The 22,944-nt window shown below is 38.9% G+C and overlaps 1 protein-coding gene across 2 annotated transcripts in view; it reads left to right on the top strand.

Moving 5' to 3' along the window:
• Hspa4l (heat shock protein family A (Hsp70) member 4 like) overlaps positions 1–22,944 on the top strand; it is a 45,920-nt gene that overhangs the window by 8,941 nt on the left and 14,035 nt on the right. For both annotated transcript variants that reach the window (XM_038347302.1, XM_038347301.1), the window contains exons 4-13: positions 2,949–3,071; positions 6,311–6,410; positions 6,736–6,869; positions 10,187–10,431; positions 10,567–10,643; positions 11,137–11,288; positions 11,831–11,937; positions 14,063–14,196; positions 16,194–16,393; positions 21,979–22,077. In XM_038347302.1, the coding sequence (XP_038203230.1) occupies positions 2,949–3,071; positions 6,311–6,410; positions 6,736–6,869; positions 10,187–10,431; positions 10,567–10,643; positions 11,137–11,288; positions 11,831–11,937; positions 14,063–14,196; positions 16,194–16,393; positions 21,979–22,077 (1,371 nt within the window). The remainder of the gene's footprint in view (positions 1–2,948; positions 3,072–6,310; positions 6,411–6,735; positions 6,870–10,186; positions 10,432–10,566; positions 10,644–11,136; positions 11,289–11,830; positions 11,938–14,062; positions 14,197–16,193; positions 16,394–21,978; positions 22,078–22,944) is intronic.

Genomic DNA, 22,944 nt, shown 5'->3' with positions numbered 1-22,944 from the left:
AGGACTGCTAGTCAGCTCTGTGAATTTTCTTCACTTGCTTTTTTTTTTTTTTTTTACAGATTTGCTTGGATGTACTTAATACTTATTTTATCTAACCTTCAAATACCTTTATACAAAGAAGTACTGAGTACCTCTTACTGTAAGACAATGTGGCTTGGTTCACTGTCTTCAGTGTAATTCATTTCTCTGTACCCCTTAGTTTAGAGGCAGCGATTCAGTAGCATTGGTTGTGTGTTTCTACATGGATCGGAAAACAATAAAAAACAATTTTAGTGTATCATTAGATATATATTGATTTTTATGTATTTACACATCCAAATGTATTGCTAGGCTTGAGAGAATTTTCCAGAATTATTTCAAAGGTTGGTGTCATGGAATAAAGCTGTACTCTGGGATCTATAGGTAAAGAATATAGGCTTATATTGTGTGAATTGAACATCCTTGTCTTGCCAGGCAAGGTGGTGCACACCTTTAATCCCAGCACTCAGGAGGCAGAGGCAGGCAGATCTCCGAGTTTGAGGCCAGCCTAGACTAGGAGCAAGTTCCAGGATAGCCAGGGCTACACAGAGAAATCCTATCTCAAACAACAACAAAGCAGTTGTTTTATGCAAGTTCTTCAGATCACTTTGTATTATATTTCATGGGTATTGGTGTTTTGCCTGCAGTATGTCTGTGTGCATGCCTGTTGCCTTCAGAGGCCAGATTCCCTGAGGTGGAGTGTTATAGATAGTTGCGATGCTTAGCTACCTCTTCAGCCCTGTTCTGCATTGCTTTTAAAAGCATCATAAAGGTTAAATTACTTTCAAATACAGGTTCTTGCTCAAATTACTCTTATATTACTAAATACAACCCAGTCAATAAAGTGTAGCGGATATCTGGTCTCCATTAATCTTTAAATTTTATGCCTAATCCAAGTCTGGCAGTGGTAGCACATGGCTTTAATCCCAGTACTCAGGAGGCAGAGGCAGGCGGATCTCTGTGAGTTCACTGTAACACAGAGAAACACTATCTTGAAAAACTATATATAAATAATCCATGCATGTTCCTAGGAACTTTAGTGTAAGAACACTTTTTATTGTTTAAGTGTTTAAAAACACTTTTTATTGTTTTTATTAAGCTATACATTTTTCTCAGTTCCCCCTTCCTCCCTTCTCCCCTTCTCCCCTCTCCCATGACCCCCATGTTCCCAATTTACTCAGGAGATCTTGTCTTTTTCTCCTTCCTATGTAGATTCATGTATGTCTCTCTTAGGGTCATCTTTATTGTTTAGGTTGTCTGGGGTTATGGACTGTAGGTTGGTTTCTCTTTGCTTTATGTCTAGAAGCTACTTATGAGTGAGTACATATTATATTTGTCTTTCTGGATCTGGGTTACCTCACTCAATATGGTTTTTCCTAATACATCCATTTGCCTGCAAATTTCAAGATAGCATTTTTTAACCACTGTATAGTGCTCCATTGTGTAAATGTGCCACATTTTCTTTATCCATTCTTTGGTTGAGGGGCATCTAGGTTGTTTCCAGGGTCTAGCTATTATGAATAATGCTGCTGTGAACATAGCTGAACACATGTCCTTGTGGTATGATTGAGCTTTGGGTATATACCCAACAGCAGTATTGCTAGGTCTTGAGGTAGATTGTTTCCTAATTTTTTTTTGAGAAAACACTATAAGCAGCTGTTTGAATTTTTACTCCCACCAGCAGTGGAGGAGTGTTCCCTTTACCCTACATCTTCTCCAATATAAGCTGTCATCACTGTTTTTGATCTTGGCCATTCTGACTGATGTAAGATGGAACTTCGGAGTTGTTTTGATTTGCATTTCTCTGATAGGTAAAGATGTTGAGCATTTCCTTAAGTGTCTTTCGGCCATTTGAGATTCATCTGTTGAGAATTCTGTGTTTAGGTCTGTATCCCATTTTTAATTTTGAATTATTTGTTCTTTTAATGTCAAATTTCTTGAGTTCTTCGTATATTTTGGAATCAGTCCTCTGTCCTATGTGGGGTTGGTAAAGATCTTTTCCCAATCTGTAGGCTGCTGTTTTGTCTTGTTGACCATGTCTTTTGCTTTATAGAAGCTTCTCAGTTTCAGGAGGTCCAGTTTATTTATGTTGCTCTCAGTGTCTGTGCTACTGGGGTTATATTTTGGAAGTAGACTGCTGTGCCAATGCGTTCAAGGCTACTTCCCACTTTCTCTTCTGTGAGGTTCAGTGTGGTTGTTTTTATGTTGAGGACTTTGATCTATTTGGACTTGAGTTTTGTGCATGGTGATAGATATGGATCTATTTGCATTCTCTTGTATTTTGATACCCAGTTATGCTAACACCATTTGTTGAATATGCTTTCTTTTTTTCACTTTATATTTTTAGTGTCTTTGTCAAAAATCAGTGTTCATGGTATATAGATTGATACAGATTAATAATTAGGATTTTTTCCTTTATTTCTATGGTGTTATTAATCTCTTCTTTCCAAAACCATGTGGCTGAAGCTTACATGTTAAGTCTAGGAGTACTAATTTTTAAGAATTATCTTGTTGGGCAGTGGTGGTGCATACCTCTAATCCCAGCACTTGGAAGACAGATGCAGGTGGATCTCTGGGAGTTCAAGGCCAGCCTGGTCTACAAAGTGAGGTCCAGAACAGCCAGGACTGTTACATAGAAAAATGCTATCTCGAGGGGAAAAAAAAGAAAAGAATTTTATCTTTTTTCCTTCACTGTTTACATCATACTTGGAAAATTAATGATAAAAATGAATGGTTTTTTGTGGGTGAGGACTCACGAGTTTAGAACTCCCTCCAAAGTATTGTGCTTACTGGTATGGAGCTAAACATGAGACTGTGCTCAGTGTTGCTGGTGACCCTCTGTAAGGAATGGACCACTGTTTCCACTGCCGTGTGTGGTGTGCACACACATTGTGTGAATAAGTGACTGAGTGTATCAATCTTGATTGTAGGTTCGGTACCTGGAGGAAGAGAGACCCTTTGCAATTGAGCAAGTCACCGGAATGTTGTTGGCTAAACTTAAAGAGACCTCAGAAAATGCCCTGAAGAAACCAGTGGCCGACTGTGTGATCTCGGTGAGCTCCAGGGTATTGACATCAAGGAAAAAAGGTTTTCTTTTTGTAATTTCTCTCTTTGGTCACAAAATAACTTACAGTGGCTTTACTTTTTTAAAAACCACCTCAGTTCATAAAGTTTAGGTCGACTTTCCTATAAAGTCAGTTCTCATAATCAGTGATCCTTCAAAAACCAGCGTGTGTTATATTTTTAGTGGCTTCTGCCCCTGCCACTTAGGAGTCTCCCTAAGGAACAAGTGAGAGGGCTCAGGCACTGACCACGTGGCGGAGTCTGACTCCCGAGGGTTGTCCTCTGATTCTGCATGTGTGCTCCCTCCCACATGTGTACGCACACAAATCTACACAAAGATAGACACCAAATGCATGCAATCTAAAAAACTTAAAAATATAATCTTCCTAGTAGCATTTAACTTTCTGATTTTAAATACTTTTAATGTTTTAGGGAATAAATTAAAAATTCAAAGTTAGGGGTGTGAAGTTATAGGCAGGAATTTGAAATTATAGACGTTTTGTCTCAGGGGAAAAAACAGGTATTCTGTAAGGATCCTTTTTAAAATTCTTAATAAAATATTTAATTATTTGCCATGGCTTATCTCTTAAATATCATTGAATATTGTTGTTGGCTAAACTTAAAGAGACCTCAGAAAATGCCCTGAAGAAGCCTCTTTTTATCATATATGTTTTTACTTAGTGTGATTAAAGTTGGGTACATAAGTTAGGAGTCTCATATCACAAAAAAGAATTAGATTATTAACTTTTTAGTGAACTTAATTATTAAATATTTTCATTATTTAAATTTAATTGAAAGAAATGTAAAAGCTTATTATTTTGCTTTGTAATCATTAGAAGTAGCAGATAAGAGTGTTTTCCATTAGCTAGGCACTGTGGTAATTTTATGTTTTAAGTCTGAGCTCCCCACAAGGGTAGAGTATTGCCTCCTCGTGTCCGTACTACAGAGAATCGAGGTACTTTATTCCCAAGAGTGTGCTTGCGACTCTACCCCATGGCGCCACTGGGATGCATGTGTGAGAGTGGTCCAGCTGTCATAAGGCCTCTCCTGGCTGGAAGCATAGTGGGGGTTGCTCCACTGCTCTGTGGAGCTGTATCCAGAGCAGAGCAGCCACAAAAGTACTTGGCTCATAAATTGCCTCATGAATACTATACAAACCACATATATGAGTTATAGATTTGTCAGGAGAAGAATACTAATGTACAGGACCATAAGCACATCTAACAGAGCACAGTAAAAATAGAGGCTGCTACCTTAAAACTTAAATTTAAACTGGGCATAGTGTCCTGTGCCTTTAATCCCAGCACTCAGGAGGCAGAGGCAGATAAATCTCTGAGTTCAAGGTCAGACTGGTCTACTTAGTGAGTTCCAGGACAGCCAAGATATATAGTGAGAACCTATCTAAATACAGAAAACAACAGCAAACAAAAGGCTCAAGTTGGAGGCTGGTAAGATGTCTCTGAGTAAAGGCACTTGCCACTCAAACCTGATGATGTGCATTCAATCCTCTGAACTCGTGTGAAGGGAGAAGGAAAGAACTGCTTCCACAAAGTTGTTCTTTGACCTCTAAATACACGTTGTGGCATTGAACAATCCCCACATACACATCATAGTAAAAGAACTATTAAGCGGGGTATTGTTATTCAATACTAATACTGGCATTCTGAGAATTTGAGGCAGGAAGACTGAACATCAGGTCATGAAGGCGTTGAGGAATATTCTACATTAATATATTCAATAGTTATCTTTAAAATTTTGGGGGCTAATATAGGTGATGGTGGCACATGCCTTTAATCCTAGCACTTGGGAGGCAGAGGCAGGTGGATTTCTGAGTTTGAGGCCATTGTAGTCTACAGAGCTAATTCTAGGACAGCCAAGGCTACACAAGGAAACCCTGTTAAAAAAATTGGAGGTGGGGGTTAAATAAATAAATAAATTTTTGTACATTTTAAGCCTGAGGTTAACATTTTAGTATAAACACAATATCTTTTGATGGCTGCAAAATAGATTCTTCATAACTTCCTGCAATATATATTTCCCTCCTTAGAAATATAACCATTTAAAACAATTGGATTTCATCTTCTAGTTGTATATACATTCCACAGAAATGAAATTATGCTCTGTATAGCCGTGTGTGTGTGTGTGTGTGTGTGTGTGTGTATGTATGTATGTATGTGTATGTGTGTGTGCATGCCTGGTTGTCTGTGTGGAGACAGTGTGCATGCCACGCCATAGAGACCAAAAGAAGGCTTCAGATTTCCTGGAACTGGAGTTACAGGAAATTATGCTTGATCTAAGTGGGTGCTCTTCAAGAGTAGCATGTGCTCTTAACCACTGAGCCATGCATGTCCTTTTTTAACATAATATACTATTTCATGACAGTGGAAATCTAGATGGTCTTAGCTACTTAGGATTCTATTATATGAGATATACTATATTACATATACTTAATTTCATTTTAATGGAGTCTTAGGGTTTTAATTTTGTTATTAAAGATGGACTAGTATTTTATTTATTAACTTACTTTTTTGAGATAGGTTCTTACTGTGTAGCACTGGCTGACCTAGAATTAACTATATAAAGAAGGCTGGCCTCAAACTCATAGACATCCTCCTGCTTCTGCCTCCCGAGTGGTGGGTTTAAAGGAGTGTGCCACCATGCCCAGGACCGGTATTTTAATAGTCTAATAGATTTGTCAGGTTCTCAGTACTGTGTCAGAATACTGTAGGCAGGCTAACTTTGTAAGGAAAGCTCGTTTATTTATCCCATTAGCTTTTGGAAGCTGAATTTAATAATGGAAAACTACTAGTTTGTTTTGTGGTGAGGAAATAACAGCATCATTGGCAAGAGTACGTATGAAGAAAAGACCAGATTGCCAAACAAGTGTCCAGTCTTAAATGAGGTCCCCCATCCCTTCCTAGAGCATACCTCTCAGTTCATCTAAGCACCTCAACCACTGTCCACCTCCACAAAGGCACACTGAGGACCAACACCCGAGTCTTGGAGACAGCTGTCTAAACCACAGTAAGCAGACTAACACTGGCTCCTTGAGTAAACAGAACTGGGGATCCTACAATACTAATTCACTCCATATCCCATCTGTGTGGTACAGAAACTGCCAGACTTAAGAACCTACACTAGTACTTTACGTTGATTTAAAGTTGCGTGTTCTGTGGTTATTAGTAAAGTCTGTGGCACTGAGGCAGTAACTTGTGACTGTTCTTACCAGATCCCGAGCTTTTTCACTGATGCCGAGAGAAGGTCCGTGATGGCGGCAGCTCAGGTTGCAGGCCTAAATTGTCTGAGGCTGATGAATGAAACCACTGCAGGTTGGTATGGCCACTTGAAAACTACCATCAGAAAACAGTTAGCAGCTTTTCTCTCTACAGCTTTTTAAAACTCTGACATCATTTATAACTTGTTGCTTTGAATACAAAGTTTTGACAGCGGTCGAATTCACATTTGATCTTAAAGAATGGCTACTGCTTTAACAGCTGAGGAGGGAAAATAAAACGTTAAGCAATCTGTGAAAAGTTACTATAGGTTGAATCTATTTTACTGTATTGTATATTAGAATGCAGTATAAACATAACTTTGTCTTGTTTTCCAAAGGACAGCTATATAGGAATTAACCTATTGTTTGTTCTTATACAGTGGCGCTGGCATATGGAATTTATAAACAGGATCTTCCCTCATTAGATGAGAAGCCAAGGAATGTTGTGTTTATTGACATGGGGCATTCTGCCTACCAGGTCTCTGTTTGTGCTTTTAACAAAGGAAAACTTAAAGTAAGTAACTCAATTACTTTCTGTATATAACTTCGATGAGTAAGAACATACATTATGTAAAGAGCACACACCCTTAACAAATGGGCTGAAGGTCTTATTCTGTGTTTCATGTTAAAAACATAACCATTAAGGCAGGGCTGGAGAGATAGCTCAGCAGTTAAGAGTACTTGCTGCTCTTGCAGAGGACCAGGTTCAGTTCCTAGCACCATGGGTGGTCCACAGCCATCGGAAACTCCAGTTCCAATGGCTCTGAGGCCCTCTTCCGACTTCCAAAGACACCAGGCATGCACGTGGTGCACATGTACACATGTAGGCAAAGCATTCATAGACAAATCAAAAAACATTCATTATACACTTACATATATACATATACATATATTCTTAACTTTCCTTGACCTTAGGTTCTCTTTACTATTAACAACGTCCTAGACGTTGCCTTAAAAAAAAAAGTGAAGCCAAGCGGTGGTGGCGCACGCCTTTAATCCCAGCACTCGGGAGGCAGAGGCAGACGGATCTCTGTGAGTTCGAGGTCAGCCTGGTCTACAAGAGCTAGTTCCAGGACAGGCTCCAAAGCCACAGAGAAACTCTGTCTCGAAAAACCAAAAAAAAAAAAAGAAAAAAGTGAAGCAGAGAGTTTATAGAGTATGAGTAAAGGACCTTCTGACAAGGACATGGGTGACCCAAAGGCTCTGCATTGTCACAAAGCCCACCCAGCAGCATGGTGACTTGCAGAAGCTGTATCCCTGGAACTTCCTGTGAGACCTGTAGGCTACATGACCTGTGGAGCTTCTCCTAGGATTTTTGTAGATATAAAATGCTTGAAATATGTGGCATTTAGTATTTCTGTGTTATATGTCTTTGTTTTTGTGTTCATCTATCAAGTGCACCCTTTGTTTTGTACTTCATGTACTATAACAAAATCCTTATAATCAGAAAAAAAGGAAATTTGTGATGAAATTATAGTATTTTTGTATAAATTGACTTAATTCCTGGCCTCTATACTTAAATGTTAGCTTAGTAACAAAAGTGAATTTTCCCTTCTTTTTCTACTTTAAATGTAATTATCCATTTTTCATCACTGAGTCCTGTTGAAGTCTGATAAAGACTGTGGCGCTGATTCTTAAGTAAACACACCCTTGCATTATCACATGGAAGGATGATTTTGCATTTCATGCTGGGCAGCGTTGGACCCTATGGAATGTGTGCATTTGTATTGAGTCTGTTGGGATAATGCCATTAATAGTACTTGCATCTTAATGTGGTGTCCCATCTTAGAAGAAACTGCCAAGGAGCCATGCCTACAGAAGCATGACTCCCTAATCATAAGGTTAAGTAGCCATTTTTCACAAGGAGAGGGTTAGATATCCTGGAGTTGTCTGACTTACTGGCCTACACACAGCAGCCAATTGGTAGTCTGGTGAGGAGCAAATTATTCTTTTTCTGTTTCCATTTTTACTTGCTTGTGTATTTCTTTGTTTTACATTATTGTAAAAAATAAGTAGGTTTTCTAAAAGATCATAGCCAAAGGCTTAACTACTAATCTGGAAATTGAATGGTTACATAATACTGTTGATCCAGTTTTTTGATCTCTTGGATGTTTTGCTCGTGTGTGCACTTAGCACTTAGAACTGCTGTTTGTCCTTAAACTTTATTTGGGGTTCAGTATATTAGAGAGCCAATGAATGTACGCTAATGAAATTTTAGTTGTCACTCAGTTATTTCAAAATTAGAATTGTCCTTCTAGTTGTGTTATAGAGGTGTGTAACTGTAGAGCAGACTTCTAGTTGTGTTATAGAGGTGTGTAAATGTAGAGCAGACTTATAGTTGTGTTATAGAGGTGTGTAACTGTAGAGCAGACTTATAGTTGTGTTATAGAGGTGTGTAACTGTAGAGAAGATAACAGAGAGGAGTGGGCTATTTGAGTCAGGGACAGGAATAATTTATCCCAACATTTGGCACCCAGTGATTTGACAAATTCTTTTGGATGGCCTTTGCTTTTACAATTTTAAAGAGGTTTTTTTTATTTTTTATTTTATTTTTTCATTTTTTGACTTTTGGCTTTTAGTTTTGTTTTTTGTTTGTGGTGGTTTGAATGCAAATGGATCTCAGAGACTTATTGTTTAAATGCTTGAGCTCCAATTGGTAGAACTGTTTGGGAAGGATTAGGAGGTATGGCTTTGTTGGAGGAGGTATGTCACTGAGGGTGAGCTTTGAGGTTTCAAAAGCCTATGCCATTCCCAATTTGTGCTCATCTCACATTTTCCCTCCTTTCCTCCCTCCCTCCCTCCCTTATGTTTGTTTGTGAGTCAGAATGTAAATTCCCAGCAATTGCTCTAATGCCATGCCTGCCTACCTGCAGCCATGGTCCTTGCCATGGTGGTTATAGGCTCTAACCCTCTCCTAGTGAGAGTTTCACACAGAGTGGAAGCAGCCTAAGAAAGAGAAATCTGGCCGGGCGGTGGTGGCGCACGCCTTTAATCCCAGCACTCGGGAGGCAGAGGCAGGCGGATCTCTGTGAGTTCGAGGCCAGCCTGGTCTACAAGAGCTAGTTCCAGGACAGGCTCCAAAGCCACAGAGAAACCCTGTCTCGAAAAACCAAAAAAAAGAAAGAGAAATCTGTTATAGACACCAAAGCTGAAAGGGCAGAGCCATCTATGTACTTTGACATGAGATGTCGACTTACGGGACTTGGAGATTGCCCTGATGTATTTTGTTCCTGCTTTTGTTTAGTATTTCCTTACTATGTCTCCCTTTTGGAATGGCAATATATATTCTGTGCCATTGTTTGTTGGAAGATGTAATTTGCTTTTTATTTTACAGGGGGTTACAATTAAGAGATTGCCTTGAGTCTCAGAAGAGACTTGGGACTTTTAAACTGTGAAAAACTAGGGGATTTTTGATGTTGGATCAAATGTATTTTGCTTTATGTATGGCCAGAAGCCTATAATGTCTAGGAAATGGAATGCTGTGGTTTGAATGAGAACAGCACCATAGACTTCAGTGTTTGCATACTTGTCAGTTGATTGAACTGTTTGAGGAGGAGTGGGAGGTGAGGCCTTGTTGGAGGTGTGTCACTGTCAGCTCTCTTTGCCTTGTGGTGTGTCTCAAGATAAAATACCTCAGCCTCTGCTGTACTTGCCTGCCTGCTGCCATGCTTCCTGACTTGATGATCATGGACGCATCCTCTGAAACTATAATCCCAAAATTAAATGTTTTCTTTTATAAGGTGTCTTGTTCATGGTGTTTTGTCAGCAATAAAAAAAGTAACGAAGACACTGTATATTGGAAAACTTGATTATTTTCTTTCAACTAAACAGGTGTTGGCTACTACCTTTGACCCATATCTGGGTGGCAGGAACTTTGATGAGGCTTTAGTGGACTACTTTTGTGATGAATTCAAGACCAAATATAAGATCAATGTCAAGGAGAACTCTCGGGCCTTGTTGCGGCTGTATCAGGAGTGTGAGAAGCTGAAGAAGCTGATGAGTGCAAATGCATCAGATCTTCCTTTGAACATCGAGTGCTTCATGAACGACCTGGATGTTTCTAGTAAGATGAACAGGTATCATGTGTTCACTTGGAAGAGCACTTGCTGATTTTCCCTTTGGGTCATGCTGGGATTCTCCCTAGTTCTGTTGTTTTAGAGGGTGTTTTCAACTTTTCTTCCCCAAAATGATTTTTATTTCATTTTCCACAGGGCTCAGTTTGAACAGTTGTGTGCTTCGCTCTTGGCCAGGGTTGAACCACCTTTAAAAGCAGTAATGGACCAAGCTAGTAAGTGGAAATGACCAAGTTCTTTAAAAGTTTTGTGTTTTTCATTTTTAAAAAGAAATTACTATTTATTCACTCGTAGAACAGGACACTAGAATTCCAGCTTTATGAGCATTTCCTTGCTTATAATATTTTTTATATCATAAACAAACTATATTTTGGGATATTTAAGTGATTACAGAAGACTTTAGTAGGACATTAAATTAGAAATAGGTGTAATTGCTGTCTTTAGTTTTAGTAAAGTTAGAAGTGGAAATTAGAAAGGTTACCGCGGGAGAGCTTCAAAGCTTGCGAGTTGTGTCCTTGTTGTCACTGATGTCTGGACCACAGTGGTGTCACACATGCAGTGTTTGCCTTTTCCTTAATTACTGTTTTTTTAAACCTCCTTGTGAGCACATAGAAAAAATCCACTTACATATAAAGTACATTCTAACAACTAGTATGTACAAGTTTTGAAGACTTCTCATCCTTTCACTGAAATATGTCTTACTTCCAGACTTACAACGTGAAGACATAAACAGCATAGAAATAGTAGGCGGGGCCACTCGGATTCCTGCAGTCAAGGAGCAGGTCACTAGGTTTTTTCTGAAAGACATCAGCACCACCCTAAACGCTGATGAAGCTGTCGCCAGAGGATGTGCTTTGCAGGTTAGAACTACTTAATATGTAGTTTGTACAGTGTCTGTGACAGGCCTCTCATCTGCCCAATCACCCCATCAATATGCTGAAAGTAGACTGAAGTAGTCCTTGTAAGTCTGTCTGTCTGTCTGTCTCTGTATCTCTGTATCGCTCTTCTCCCCGGCCACATATGCTCTGTGTGTGTGTGTGTGTGTGTGTGTGTGTATACCTACCTCAGCCACAGAAGTGCTGGGATTAAAGGCATGCACCACCATGCCTGATTTCTATTTTTAAATTATGATAAGATAATATATTTATGTACTAAAAACTGAATTCTTGAGATTATGTACATTAATAATTCCTTTTGGAAATTTAAAGCTTTTCTCAGATTAGCTTTTGTAAAATCACACAAAATACATGGACCCTTTAAATTTTCTTTTGTCATTACTAAAATGTAACAAATTTTAAAATCTTAACAATTTTTACTATAAAGACATTACTAAGCAATTTAATTATGGTTAACCTAGAATGTGATATGTACTTCCTCATTTAAGTGCATTTCTTACTTTCAGTGTGCAATCCTCTCGCCAGCATTTAAAGTGCGGGAATTTTCCATAACAGACCTTGTTCCCTATTCAGTCACATTAAGGTGGAAGACTTCTTTTGAAGAAGGGACTGGGTAAGTTATTTTTAAAATCTTAATTATATTTTATCATAAATATTCAACCAATCAAATATGCTTTTTCTAAACTAGAGGAATTTATGCTTCTTAAAATTTTGTTAAATGTGGGTCTGGAGAGATGGCTCAGTGGTTAAGAGCACTGACTGCTCTTCTAGAGGACCCAGGTTCAATTCCCAGCAACCACATGGCATCTCACAACTGTCTGTAACTCCTGTTCCAGGGGATCCAACAACTTCACACAGACATATATGCAGTCAAAACACCAGTGTAACATAAAAAAATACAAATAAATAATTTAAAAAATTGTTAAGCTGGGCGGTGGTGGCGCACGCCTTTAATCCCAGCACTCGGGAGGCAGAGGCAGGCGGATCTCTGAGTTCGAGGCCAGCCTGGTCTACAAGAGCTAGTTCCAGGACAGGCTCTAGAAACTACAGGGAAACCCTGTCTCGGAAAAAAAAATGTTAAATGTGTTGAATAGTATTAGAGAAAAAAGACTATTAAAATAACATACAAACCATGATGGGCATATTTGTTAATTCACATTAGCCATTTTTAGCAGCTAATGTATCTGTCTATCCCTGTTCTTTGAGTCTTCATAAACAAAGTACATAAATTGTCTGTGGAGCCTCCAGTATAATTTGCTTTTGAAAAAGATACTACATAGGACTTCCCCATGACAGCAGTCAGTGACTACTGCAACAGTTGAATATGCCATCGTAAATCACCAAAGCACTAGGAAAATTACATTTTGCTATTTTTAGTGGTGTTTAGAAACATAGCTATACATATAACAATGTTTAGGTATGTTTGCTATATCTATAAAATAGCAGAGTAGAATTGCTTAGCCAGAGCAATAAGTACCCGTTTTGTCTCAAACTAGCAAATTAGTGTTTAGTACAATATCTAAAAGGATTCCTTACATTGCTATTAAAACAAATTGTGGGTGGTGTCTTCCCTGGGCTGGTGATCTTGGATTCCATTATAAAGCAGACTGAGCAAGCCCTGTGTGAGCCACTAAGCAGCACCCCTCCATGGCCGCTGCATCAGCTCCTGCCTCGGGGTTCCTGAAGTGCTTGAGTTTCTGTCCTGACCTTTTTGATGATAAATTGATGTGGAAGTGGAAGGTGGATAAACCCTTTGTTCCCCAACTTTGTTACTGTCATCTTTCACCACAGCAGTAGAAACCCTAACAAAGACACAACTTTATAGGAATGCCTTGCAGAGTATTTGGATGGCTGTTTTAATCTTAGTTTAAGTCAAGAATTTCTCTGTAGAGTTCAATTTCAGTTAACTAAGAAAAGTCTCAAGATATAGAGAGAGCTAAGCTTAAAAGCATATGCGGTAGTGAGCACAGTAAGAACAACGAAAGCATTAGTAGGCTCCTGAAAGCTAGGAAGACAAGTTTCGTCTGTGTATTTAAGCCCTTGAGTGACTGAAGTGGTACAATGATGTTATATAACAAACACCCATAAACAATAGTCATAAGCATTCCTGGTACGTTCTTTAAGAAATAGAGATCACTACAAGTTTAAAACTTCCTGCTCTAGGTGGAAGAAAACACTATAAACAGGCATAAGATGAACAACTGAAATATCATTAAAACTTCAGAGACTTTCTGTTTTAGGAAGTACATACTGGAGTATTTGCAATAATAACATAAGCATGTCACTTTCAGGCTGTTTAGTAAAAATGCACAGATATAACATGTGCATTCAAATGACAAGACAAGGCAAAGGAGAGTAGCAAGTCTACGTGTCTGACACACAGATACTCTTTGTACTGTTCTATATCTGTATCCTTCTGTAAGTTTATTTCCAAAGAAGAGTATTTAATGGGGGCTGTAATTCAAAGGGCTGCATATGGTCAAGTGTTTGCCTTGTCCTTCCTACATGTGACCTCACAATATGCATATTCTCATTTTTTTCTCTTAGTGTACAGCGATTATGTTAGACATTCTGAAAGCCTTCAACTGTAAACTTGTTGAAAATAGAAAAATCCATAGGTGTTTTTCCTTACATAAGTAAGCAATTTTGCAATTGCTGCTCATGAATTAAGAGTGAAATATATTCTGACATTGTGTTCCCAGGCAACCTGTTTAAGTGTCTTTTCTGCTGCACTTTAGGGAATGTGAAGTCTTCTCTAAGAACCATCCTGCCCCATTCTCAAAGGTCATAACTTTCCACAAGAAGGAACCATTTGAACTAGAAGCATTTTATACTAATTTGCATGAAGTGCCTTATCCTGATCCAAGAATTGGTAAGACAACAAAAAATTTAAGTTTTTAAGCATTTAATAAACAATTTATACCTAGGTGTGGTGGCTCATGCCTTTAATCCCAGCACTTGGGAAGCAGAGGCAGGTGGATCTCTGAGTTCAAGACCAGTTTTGTATACAGAACTAGTTCCAGGTCAGCCAAGGTTACACAAAGAAGCTCTGTCTCAAAAAAACCAACAAAATAAATAAATAGATAATATATAGAATTAAGTAAGCAAAAATTAACTTTTCATTTAAATTAGTCCAGATTTTAAAGAAATTTGTACTTTTTTGTAACTATGAGCTTTTTCATGCTTAGTTTATTTCTAGAAAAATAACATCTTTAAATAGTCTTAATATGTTTTGGCTTCTATATTTTTATTCGTGCGTAGTTTGCACAAGATGATGGGTTTCTTTATGACATTTTCCTCTTGGTGTGTATATGCATACATGCAGTGTGCTTTGAGCATGTGCACCCTTGTTATCCTCTCTTCTCTCTCTGCCACTCCTCGTTCTCTCCCCAAGTAGTCCTTCTTCTGTTTTCATTGACTCTGTGTGCTAGGTGTTCTAAAATTGGCCTGGAAAATTTGTGTCAAGGTTGTCTAATGGAAAATACTTTTAGGCAAATTGTATTTGTATTATTAACATGACTGTGTAACTCTGAAACTGTATTGTTGAGTGATACAGAAGAGCAAATAGGGAATTATGATGTCAGTTTTATCTGTGTGTTTAAATGATAAGATACAAAACGTGATTTTTATAATATTTAAAAGAAAATTTTATTTTTCTGTATTAATAGACTAAAAAGGAGAAAATAAACTTTGAAAGTAATTACCAAAGCATTAGAAGTTACTGCAAGTTATACTAGTCTTTATGACTGCTACAGGTCCACCAGCAGATGGCCTCAGCAACAAATGTTTATAGTTCCCACTGGGAGCCAGAGCTCTGAACTGAGCTGTAGGTAGTGAGTCATCCCAGTCAGTTTCAGGCTGAACTCCTGGTCTTCATTTCCCCTCTTCTCACTGCTGCACTGACGAGTCTGCTCAGGGTCCCTCGCCTTGCTTTGTAGTTGCCATCTTCATGTCACGTGGCACTCTCATATGGGTGTGTAGGACTTTTTCTAATTCCTCCTTTGATAAGGAAACCAGTCTTCAATTTAATACTCCTTAAAAAAAACAAAGCAAAAACAGAAATAAAAACCCATCTACCAATACTATCTATCAGTTTGTGAAGTACTGCTTGGGACATAGAATGAACGTTGGGGAACAACATAACCAGTAAAAATGTTAGTCAAACTTGTTCACTGGCCTGTCTTAACTTTTGGCCTATTAGTCTCTCTTTAGCTGATACCACTAATTTGGGCATAGGAGAATTTATTTTTAATGTTTGGAAGTGCTTTATTCATGAGCAATAATGATTACTTATAAAAATTATAGCAAAGCTTATATGCATATATATATATATATAGTTTTTTAATTCAGAAATTAGATCTTGTTATTTTGGCTTTTAATTATAAGTTACTTAAATCATTTACTGGCTTTTGAATCAAATCAAATTGTCCTTAGTTTAAAATCCTAGTTCTTGCTTTGGCAAGATAGCTCAGTGTGATAAAGGCACTTGCCACCAAGCCTGATGACCTGTGTTTAGTCTCCCAGAAGACTCCCATGGTAGAAAAAAAGAAACAGCAGCTCCTGAAAGTTGTCTCTGACCTCCACACTCACATGGTGGCATATATGTGTGTGCACACATGCACATGATAAATATGTAAATAATAACAAAATCACCTTTTTCCTAGAAAACTACTGACTGTGTGAGTCTTCACAGCAGCTTTGTTAACACTACAAAGAGAGTGATCTGATCAAAGCACTTGTTCCATAGCGATCATCCAGAATTTAATTATATTTTTACGTGTGCCTTAAAGATGATGATGAAGTTATTAAAACCCTGAATGAGTTTGATCTGATGTTCATACACTAATCAAAGCTTTTTTTCCCCCTAAGGAAACTTCACTATTCAGAATGTTTTCCCACAGTCTGATGGTGATAGTTCTAAGGTAAAAGTTAAAGTTCGTATTAACATCCATGGAATCTTCAGTGTGGCCAGTGCATCAGTGGTTGAGAAACAGAATCTGGAAGGCGATCACAATGAGGCCCCAATGGAAACAGAAGCTTCATCTAAGACTGAAAACAAAGATGATGCAGTAAGTAGAAATGTTGTCCCAGCTTCCTCTCCCCTGGGATTATGACAGCACCCCAGTGATGAGTACCTTCTTTCCCAAGGTTAGCCTTGGGGTTTCTTCTGTAGGGCCTCATCTTTATAACCATACTAAGGAAGACTTGGTTTAAGGAATGGTCTACACCATATCTTGTAATGCACTTCACAGGGGCCAAGGCATCTTTCATAGCTTATATGGAACATGTAAGTTTTGAAATCCATTGTTAAATTCTTTAAAACATGCATATGTATAGCTAGATAAAACTAGTAGTAACTTTTAAACTAAACACATTTTTGTTGTTCTTTGTAGACAGAGTCTCACTTTATAGACCAAGTGTCCTCAAATTCATATATATCCACCTGTCTCTGCCTCCTGGCATTTGGGATTAAAGGCATGCTTCTTAAATATTTTAGAGTTTAGTTGTAAAACATCTGTGGCATTTAAACAGAGGGATATGCTGTGTCTCCACTGACATTCAGATGCAGATGCTGTACTTTATGAAAGATCTATGCGACATTGAATTCACTGCCAGTGCACTCTAGAGGAAAGAGGTTTAGGGAACTGTGAGACAAATTCTCATGGTACCCAGACTGTCCTTAAACTCTCTATGTAGGTGAGACCAGATGAACTCCTGATTCTCCTGCTTCTACGTCTAGACTGCTAGAATTACAGGTGTGCACACTTGTCTCTGTGCTCAGCTCAGGGGGAGCTTGGTTCTATTCACTTACAGAAAAAGTTAACCTTTTTATGCGCACAATCTGTATGTTATTGTCGATTGCATTTATCAGGTTTTTTAGCCACATTTGGAAGAACTCCCAAGTCCTTCTCTATATTTGTGCATTCAAGAACGGGTTTTCAGGGCTGGTTGGTAAATGCTTCTTACAACATGAAGATCTGTGCTCAAACCCAGAACCCAGATTTTAAAAGCTGAGCATGATGGTACTGGATTAGTCTGGAGAGGAAAGACAGAATGAACTTGGGCCTTGCCACCTAGCCTAGCCTACTTGTTGAGTTGAATCCAGTGAGAAACCCTGGTGATTTTTTTAAGTAAGTGGTGCCAGAGGAATGATACCTCCAACTAAAAGTATGTGCATGCGTGTGCACACGCGTGCACAGACACACACATACACACAGTGGGTAGTTTATGCTTATAATTCTGGCAGTGGCACTCAGGAAAAGGAATTTTGTAGAAAGCTTAAAATTGGCCTTGACTACAGAAGAAGAGCTTCATTTAATTTTTTTCTTAAAAGAAAAAGTGGGGTGAGAGCTGAAGAGATGGCTCAGTGGGTGAACACTGGCCACTTTTCCAGAAAACCCAAGTTCATTTCCAGCACCCACAGGTCAACTTTACACCTCTCTATAACTCCAGTTCCAGAGGAAATCCATGTCCTCTTCTAGACTCCTTAAGTACAAGACATGCAAGTTGTGCACAGACATCATGTAGGCAAAATACTTATACATATAAAATAATAAAAGTGTTTTTAAACTATTCGGGAAGGTCTCCAAGAAGAAATAGTAAGGGGGTACCATTAGCTACTTTGGAAACTGAAGTGGAAAGGTTGCTTAAGCCCATATCTGAGGGACATTAGGAAGGACCCATTTCAAAAGGAGGAGGAGTTATCTTTTTTACTGGACAATGTTCCCCTTCTTTGGAAGTGACCTGTTTTTATCCTTTCTTCTTGATTGATCAAAGGTGTTCTATTAGCTTAAAATATGTGAATTATGGCCTATGGTATTTTCCCATGTAGCATTTTTTTAATGATAAACTGATTGGCCCATTAGCTCAGGTTTCGTATTAGCTCTTATAACTTATATTAGATCTTATAACTTATATTCTTATCTATGTTAGCCACATAGCTCGGTACCTTTTTCCGTGAAGCAGGTCACATCCTGCTTCTTTGGTGTCTGGGCAGGACTGCAGAGGAATGGGCTTCCTCCTTCCCAGAATTCTTCTGATCTTATTAACCTGCCTATACTGGCCAATCAGTGTTTATTTAAAACATGATTGACAGAATATAGAATTGTCCCACACCACTTCTCCCTCTTTTTTTTTTTTTTTTTTTTTTTTTTTTTTGGTTTTTCGAGACAGGGTTTCCCTGTAGTTTCTAGAGCCTGTCCTGGAACTAGCTCTTGTAGACCAGGCTGGCCTCGAACTCAGAGATCCGCCTGCCTCTGCCTCCCGAGTGCTGGGATTAAAGGCGTGCGCCACCACCGCCCGGCTCCCTCTTTTTTTTTTTTTAACAAAGGAAAATAATCCATTTTTTGGGAATATGGGCATAGTATTCCAGGCTACTTCCTGCTGGTTGGGGGTGCTAATAATCTTATGGGGACCTAAAGAAAATTTTGGATTATGATCAAGTCCTGACTGAAGTATCCTGTGAGTCTTGATCATCTCAGGCAGCAGTCTTGAACCTGTTCTTTTCTCCATGTAGAACTCTGACATCCGGGCCATCTGTTCCTTGGGTGGTTTTCCTTAATCAAACCTGATTATTCTTAACTCAGAATGAATCCACAGCCTCTCATTTCCTGTGAAAACAAAAGCAAAATCTCTTTTCCAAAGTAACATACCTTTTGACTTCAATTTTGAAGTCAAGGCATTTTCAAAATACCTATCTTGGATTAACTCAGCAGCATTTATAAGCAAATATCTTTTAGCAGCTGATGCTCCTTCCTCAGCATTTAAACAATTCAAAGAGAGCATAATAACATACAGTATCCAGATTCTCTATGTATTTTCCATCTTTGTGTGATTTTACTTTAACCTCTATTTCTTTTATTTTTACTTTTACTTTTTGAGACAAGTTCTCTGTATATCTTTGGCTCTCCTGGAACTCTTTCTGTAGACCAGGCTGTCTTTGAACTCACAGAGATCCACCTGCCCCTGCCTCCCAAGTGCTGGGATTAAAGGTGTGCACCACCACTCCTTGAATTAACAGAGGTCTATCTGCCTCTACCTCCCAAGCATTGGGATTAAGGACGTGTGCCACCATGCCTTGAACTCACAGAGATTTGTCTGCCTCTGTCTACCAAGTGTTGGGATTAAAGGCGTCTACAACCAAACCCAACTATTCTCTTTTTTTTTATTTTAAGGACTTTAACCTCTTTATTTACTCTCCCAAACTTGCATATATTTTTATCACAATGTAAACCATTTAGAGGTTTTCTTCGTCTTTGAATCTCTCTTTACTGTATATCTCTCTCTTTTTATGACCACAGGAGTCTTTAATTTGCTAAGCAACATAGAGAGGATTGAAGCTGTGGCTTTGATGGCTAGATTCAGCCCATTTCTTAGCTTTCTGAGATTTCAGCCTCATGACAGAGGTACCAGCTGTAGCCACATTTATTGCCACCACTCTGGCATTTCAAGGTCCCTGCCAGCAAGCAAGCTGCAGCAGTGTGCTCACAAACCACACTCAAATGCTCTGTAGTCAAACTGCCTGCCTGAAAGAGACAGAGTTTGTGCTGGCAGGATGGCCCAGAAAGCTGGCATTTTAAAATGATGCAGCTTTTTTCCTGCTATTGCTGAAAACCAAAAAGCATGCAGTCAGCTTTTATCAACACCATTTAAGTGTTTCATGGCAGGACTTCTTTAAGATCTGCAGGATTTTGCAGCTAAAGTTGAGTCAGGAAGCCTCTCTTAAATGAGAGCACTTTCCTCTAACAAACAGAGCAGATCCAAGAAATTGCTGCTACCAAGAAGCCATGCTTTATTCTTTTCTGTCTAGAATTACTTTCCAAGCTCTCTCAGGTTTTATGTGGATGCAGTTGTCCACGTGGGTGCCATTTATAACATGTGGGCCTGCTTGTTGGGGTTTTTGTTCTGCCCAGTTCCAACAGCCAGTAAGCCCCAAAGAAATTACACAAAGGTCTATATTAATGATAAACTGATTGGCCCATTAGCTCAGGCTTCATATTGGCTCTTATAACTTATATTAACCCATTTTTCTTATCTATGTTAATTACATGGCTCAGTACCTTTTTCAGCGGGGCAGGTATCCTGCTTCTTCAGTGTCTGGGCAGGACTGCCTCCGTGTAGCATTTTGTTAATTGTATTGTTCCTTATTAAATTAAGGTAAAGTAATGTCAAATTATTCACACACCAAAAAAATAACTTTTAATAAATTAACATCATAATAATGAAAAGTTCTTTCTTTAAAATAAAAATTCTGGTACAACATTGTGATCATTTACTTGAATGCAATTTATAATTATTTTAATTTTGTTTACTAAATTATTTAGCTTTGCAGGATATAAAACCCTAAGCAATCACTCTACCACACTCCTTTTTCTTTATTTTAATAAAGAAAGCATTTAATTGGGCTTACAGACTCAGAGGGTTAGCGTCCATGGTAGCAGAGCAAAGGCATGGTGGCACTGACAGCTGAGATCCCATCTTGGTCCCCAAGTAGTAGGCACAGAGCACCAACAACATTTTTTTCTTTACTATGTTTCTTTTAATATTTACATTATGCTTCTCTGTGACCACAACTCTGCATTTCTTACCTCTTGTCATGATGTGGGAGGTTGTAGAGTTGTAAGGGAAGAATTGGAATATAAGACATAACATCCTGAGGACTGGGGCTATAGCTCAGAGGTAGAGCTCTTGTCCAGTGAGCATGCACAAAGCCCCCGGGTCAAACTCCCAGAGGCAGAGAGATAATAATTTAGCCTGTTTTTCTCTTTGACAAAACTATGCATTTATTTATTCAAGAAAGCTAACTGTGAAGTTCATATTCACTCAAGTCCAGATACAGCAAGACATACAATGATTCCTACATTGTTAGCTACTTCTTTTAAGAGGATGGTGGGGCCGGGCAGTGGTGGCGCACGCCTTTAATCCCAGCACTCGGGAGGCAGAGGCAGGCGGATCTCTGTGAGTTCGAGGCCAGCCTGGTCTACAAGAGCTAGTTCCAGGCCAGGCTCTAAAAAAGCTGCAGAGAAACCCTGTCTCAAAACACCAAAAAAAAAAAAAAAGAGGATGGTGGGGAGTGTGATGAGAAAGAGTAAACAGTGCATCTTGTTTAGGATTGCTTGCCAAGTGGACAGCCCATTTGATGGTTTATATCTGAGTGCTTCAGAGACATCTAAGTTTTGGTTAATTTTCTACATTTAAAAATTGTAACATAAAGAGGGCATGGAGTTAGAAGCCTGGGAAGGTGGAGGGGAGATCTGGGGGGAAATGAGGTAGGAGAAACTGTATAAAAATAATTTTCAATAAAAAATTAGAAATATGTAACTGAATTGTGTGGTTGAGGCTCATCTTTTTTACTGCATTTCCATCGAACTAATATCATCTCTGTAATATTTTAATGTCAAGTTGTTTTAAAGCTTAATTTTATGAATCCTGACTTACCAGTTTGAGAATAGTTGTCTGTATTCTTTACAAATTTTTGGTCAAAAAAGTGAATGAGAATCTTCAAGCTGACCTTTTCATTTATAGGCGTTAACTGTTCATTGTTAGTATCATTTGAAAAGGGAGCTGCATAGGTATGCACCCACATCTCGACACAGGAGTAAGGCTGTGCTTTTCACTAGAAAAGGACTGTTCCATCCATTATATATTTTGCCAGGACAAAATGCAGGTTGACCAAGAAGAAGGAGGTCATCAAAAATGTCATGCTGAGCACACCCCAGAAGAGGAGATTGACCACACTGGAGCCAAAACAAAGGTTTGCTTTCCTGTTTTGTGATTGTGTGTTTGGAGCTTTTGTCAGGTTTGGACTTTGTGTGTGCTTGTTTGGGTGTGTCTGTTTTAGACAAGGTCTCCTGTGTAGTACAGAACTGTCTCACACTTATGGTGCTCCCTCCCTCTGCAGCCTCCAAAGAGTTGAGTCACAGGCCTGCATAACCTATCATACCCGGCTGAGATGAGATGAGATGAGGTGCCTAGCTGGTCTGTTTAGTGCATGTGTAGTTCAAACTGCAGTGCTACGGAGAAGCATAGGAAGTTTACAACCAAAATACCTACCTTTCAGAGTTGTACTTAAAAGCTTTTAAAATATAGAAACATAGAAATTACATTGTCTCGGAGAAATGGAATAATTCCAAATGAATTTAAGTGTATAATGCTCTGCATCGAATTTTGGTCACGTCGTATTTTAAAAAATCTTTGGGGAGTAGAAGACAATGTCTCCCCATTCCCTGGCCAACCTGGAATTCATTGTGTAGACTGAGCGGGCTGGTTTCTACAGAAATCCGCCTGCCTCTGCCTCCACCTCCACCTCTGCTTTCTAGAGTGCTAGAATTAATGACATGTGCCACCATACTCAGCTAAAATTATTTTAATGTGAGTATCTGAGCCAGCTGTGGTGGTTGGTGGCAGCAGGGAGGTGATGGGCTGATGGGCTTACATCTTACCACTTTCCATGTCTGTTGTCCTCAGAGCATCAGATCCCATTGACTTCTTAGGCCTCCCTACCTTCATTCAAGTCTCTGAATAAGATAATAGGGCTGGGGAGAGAGTTCATTGGTTAAGAGTGCTGACTGCGCTTCCAGAGGACCTGAGTTTGCTTCCTGGCAGCCATCTTCAGTGACTC

The sequence above is a fragment of the Arvicola amphibius genome, chromosome 11 (assembly GCF_903992535.2).
Source record: "Arvicola amphibius chromosome 11, mArvAmp1.2, whole genome shotgun sequence".
NCBI lineage: Eukaryota > Metazoa > Chordata > Mammalia > Rodentia > Cricetidae > Arvicola > Arvicola amphibius.
The sequence above is the reverse complement of the archived record's forward strand: the minus strand, read 5'-3'. Positions and strand labels throughout refer to the sequence as shown.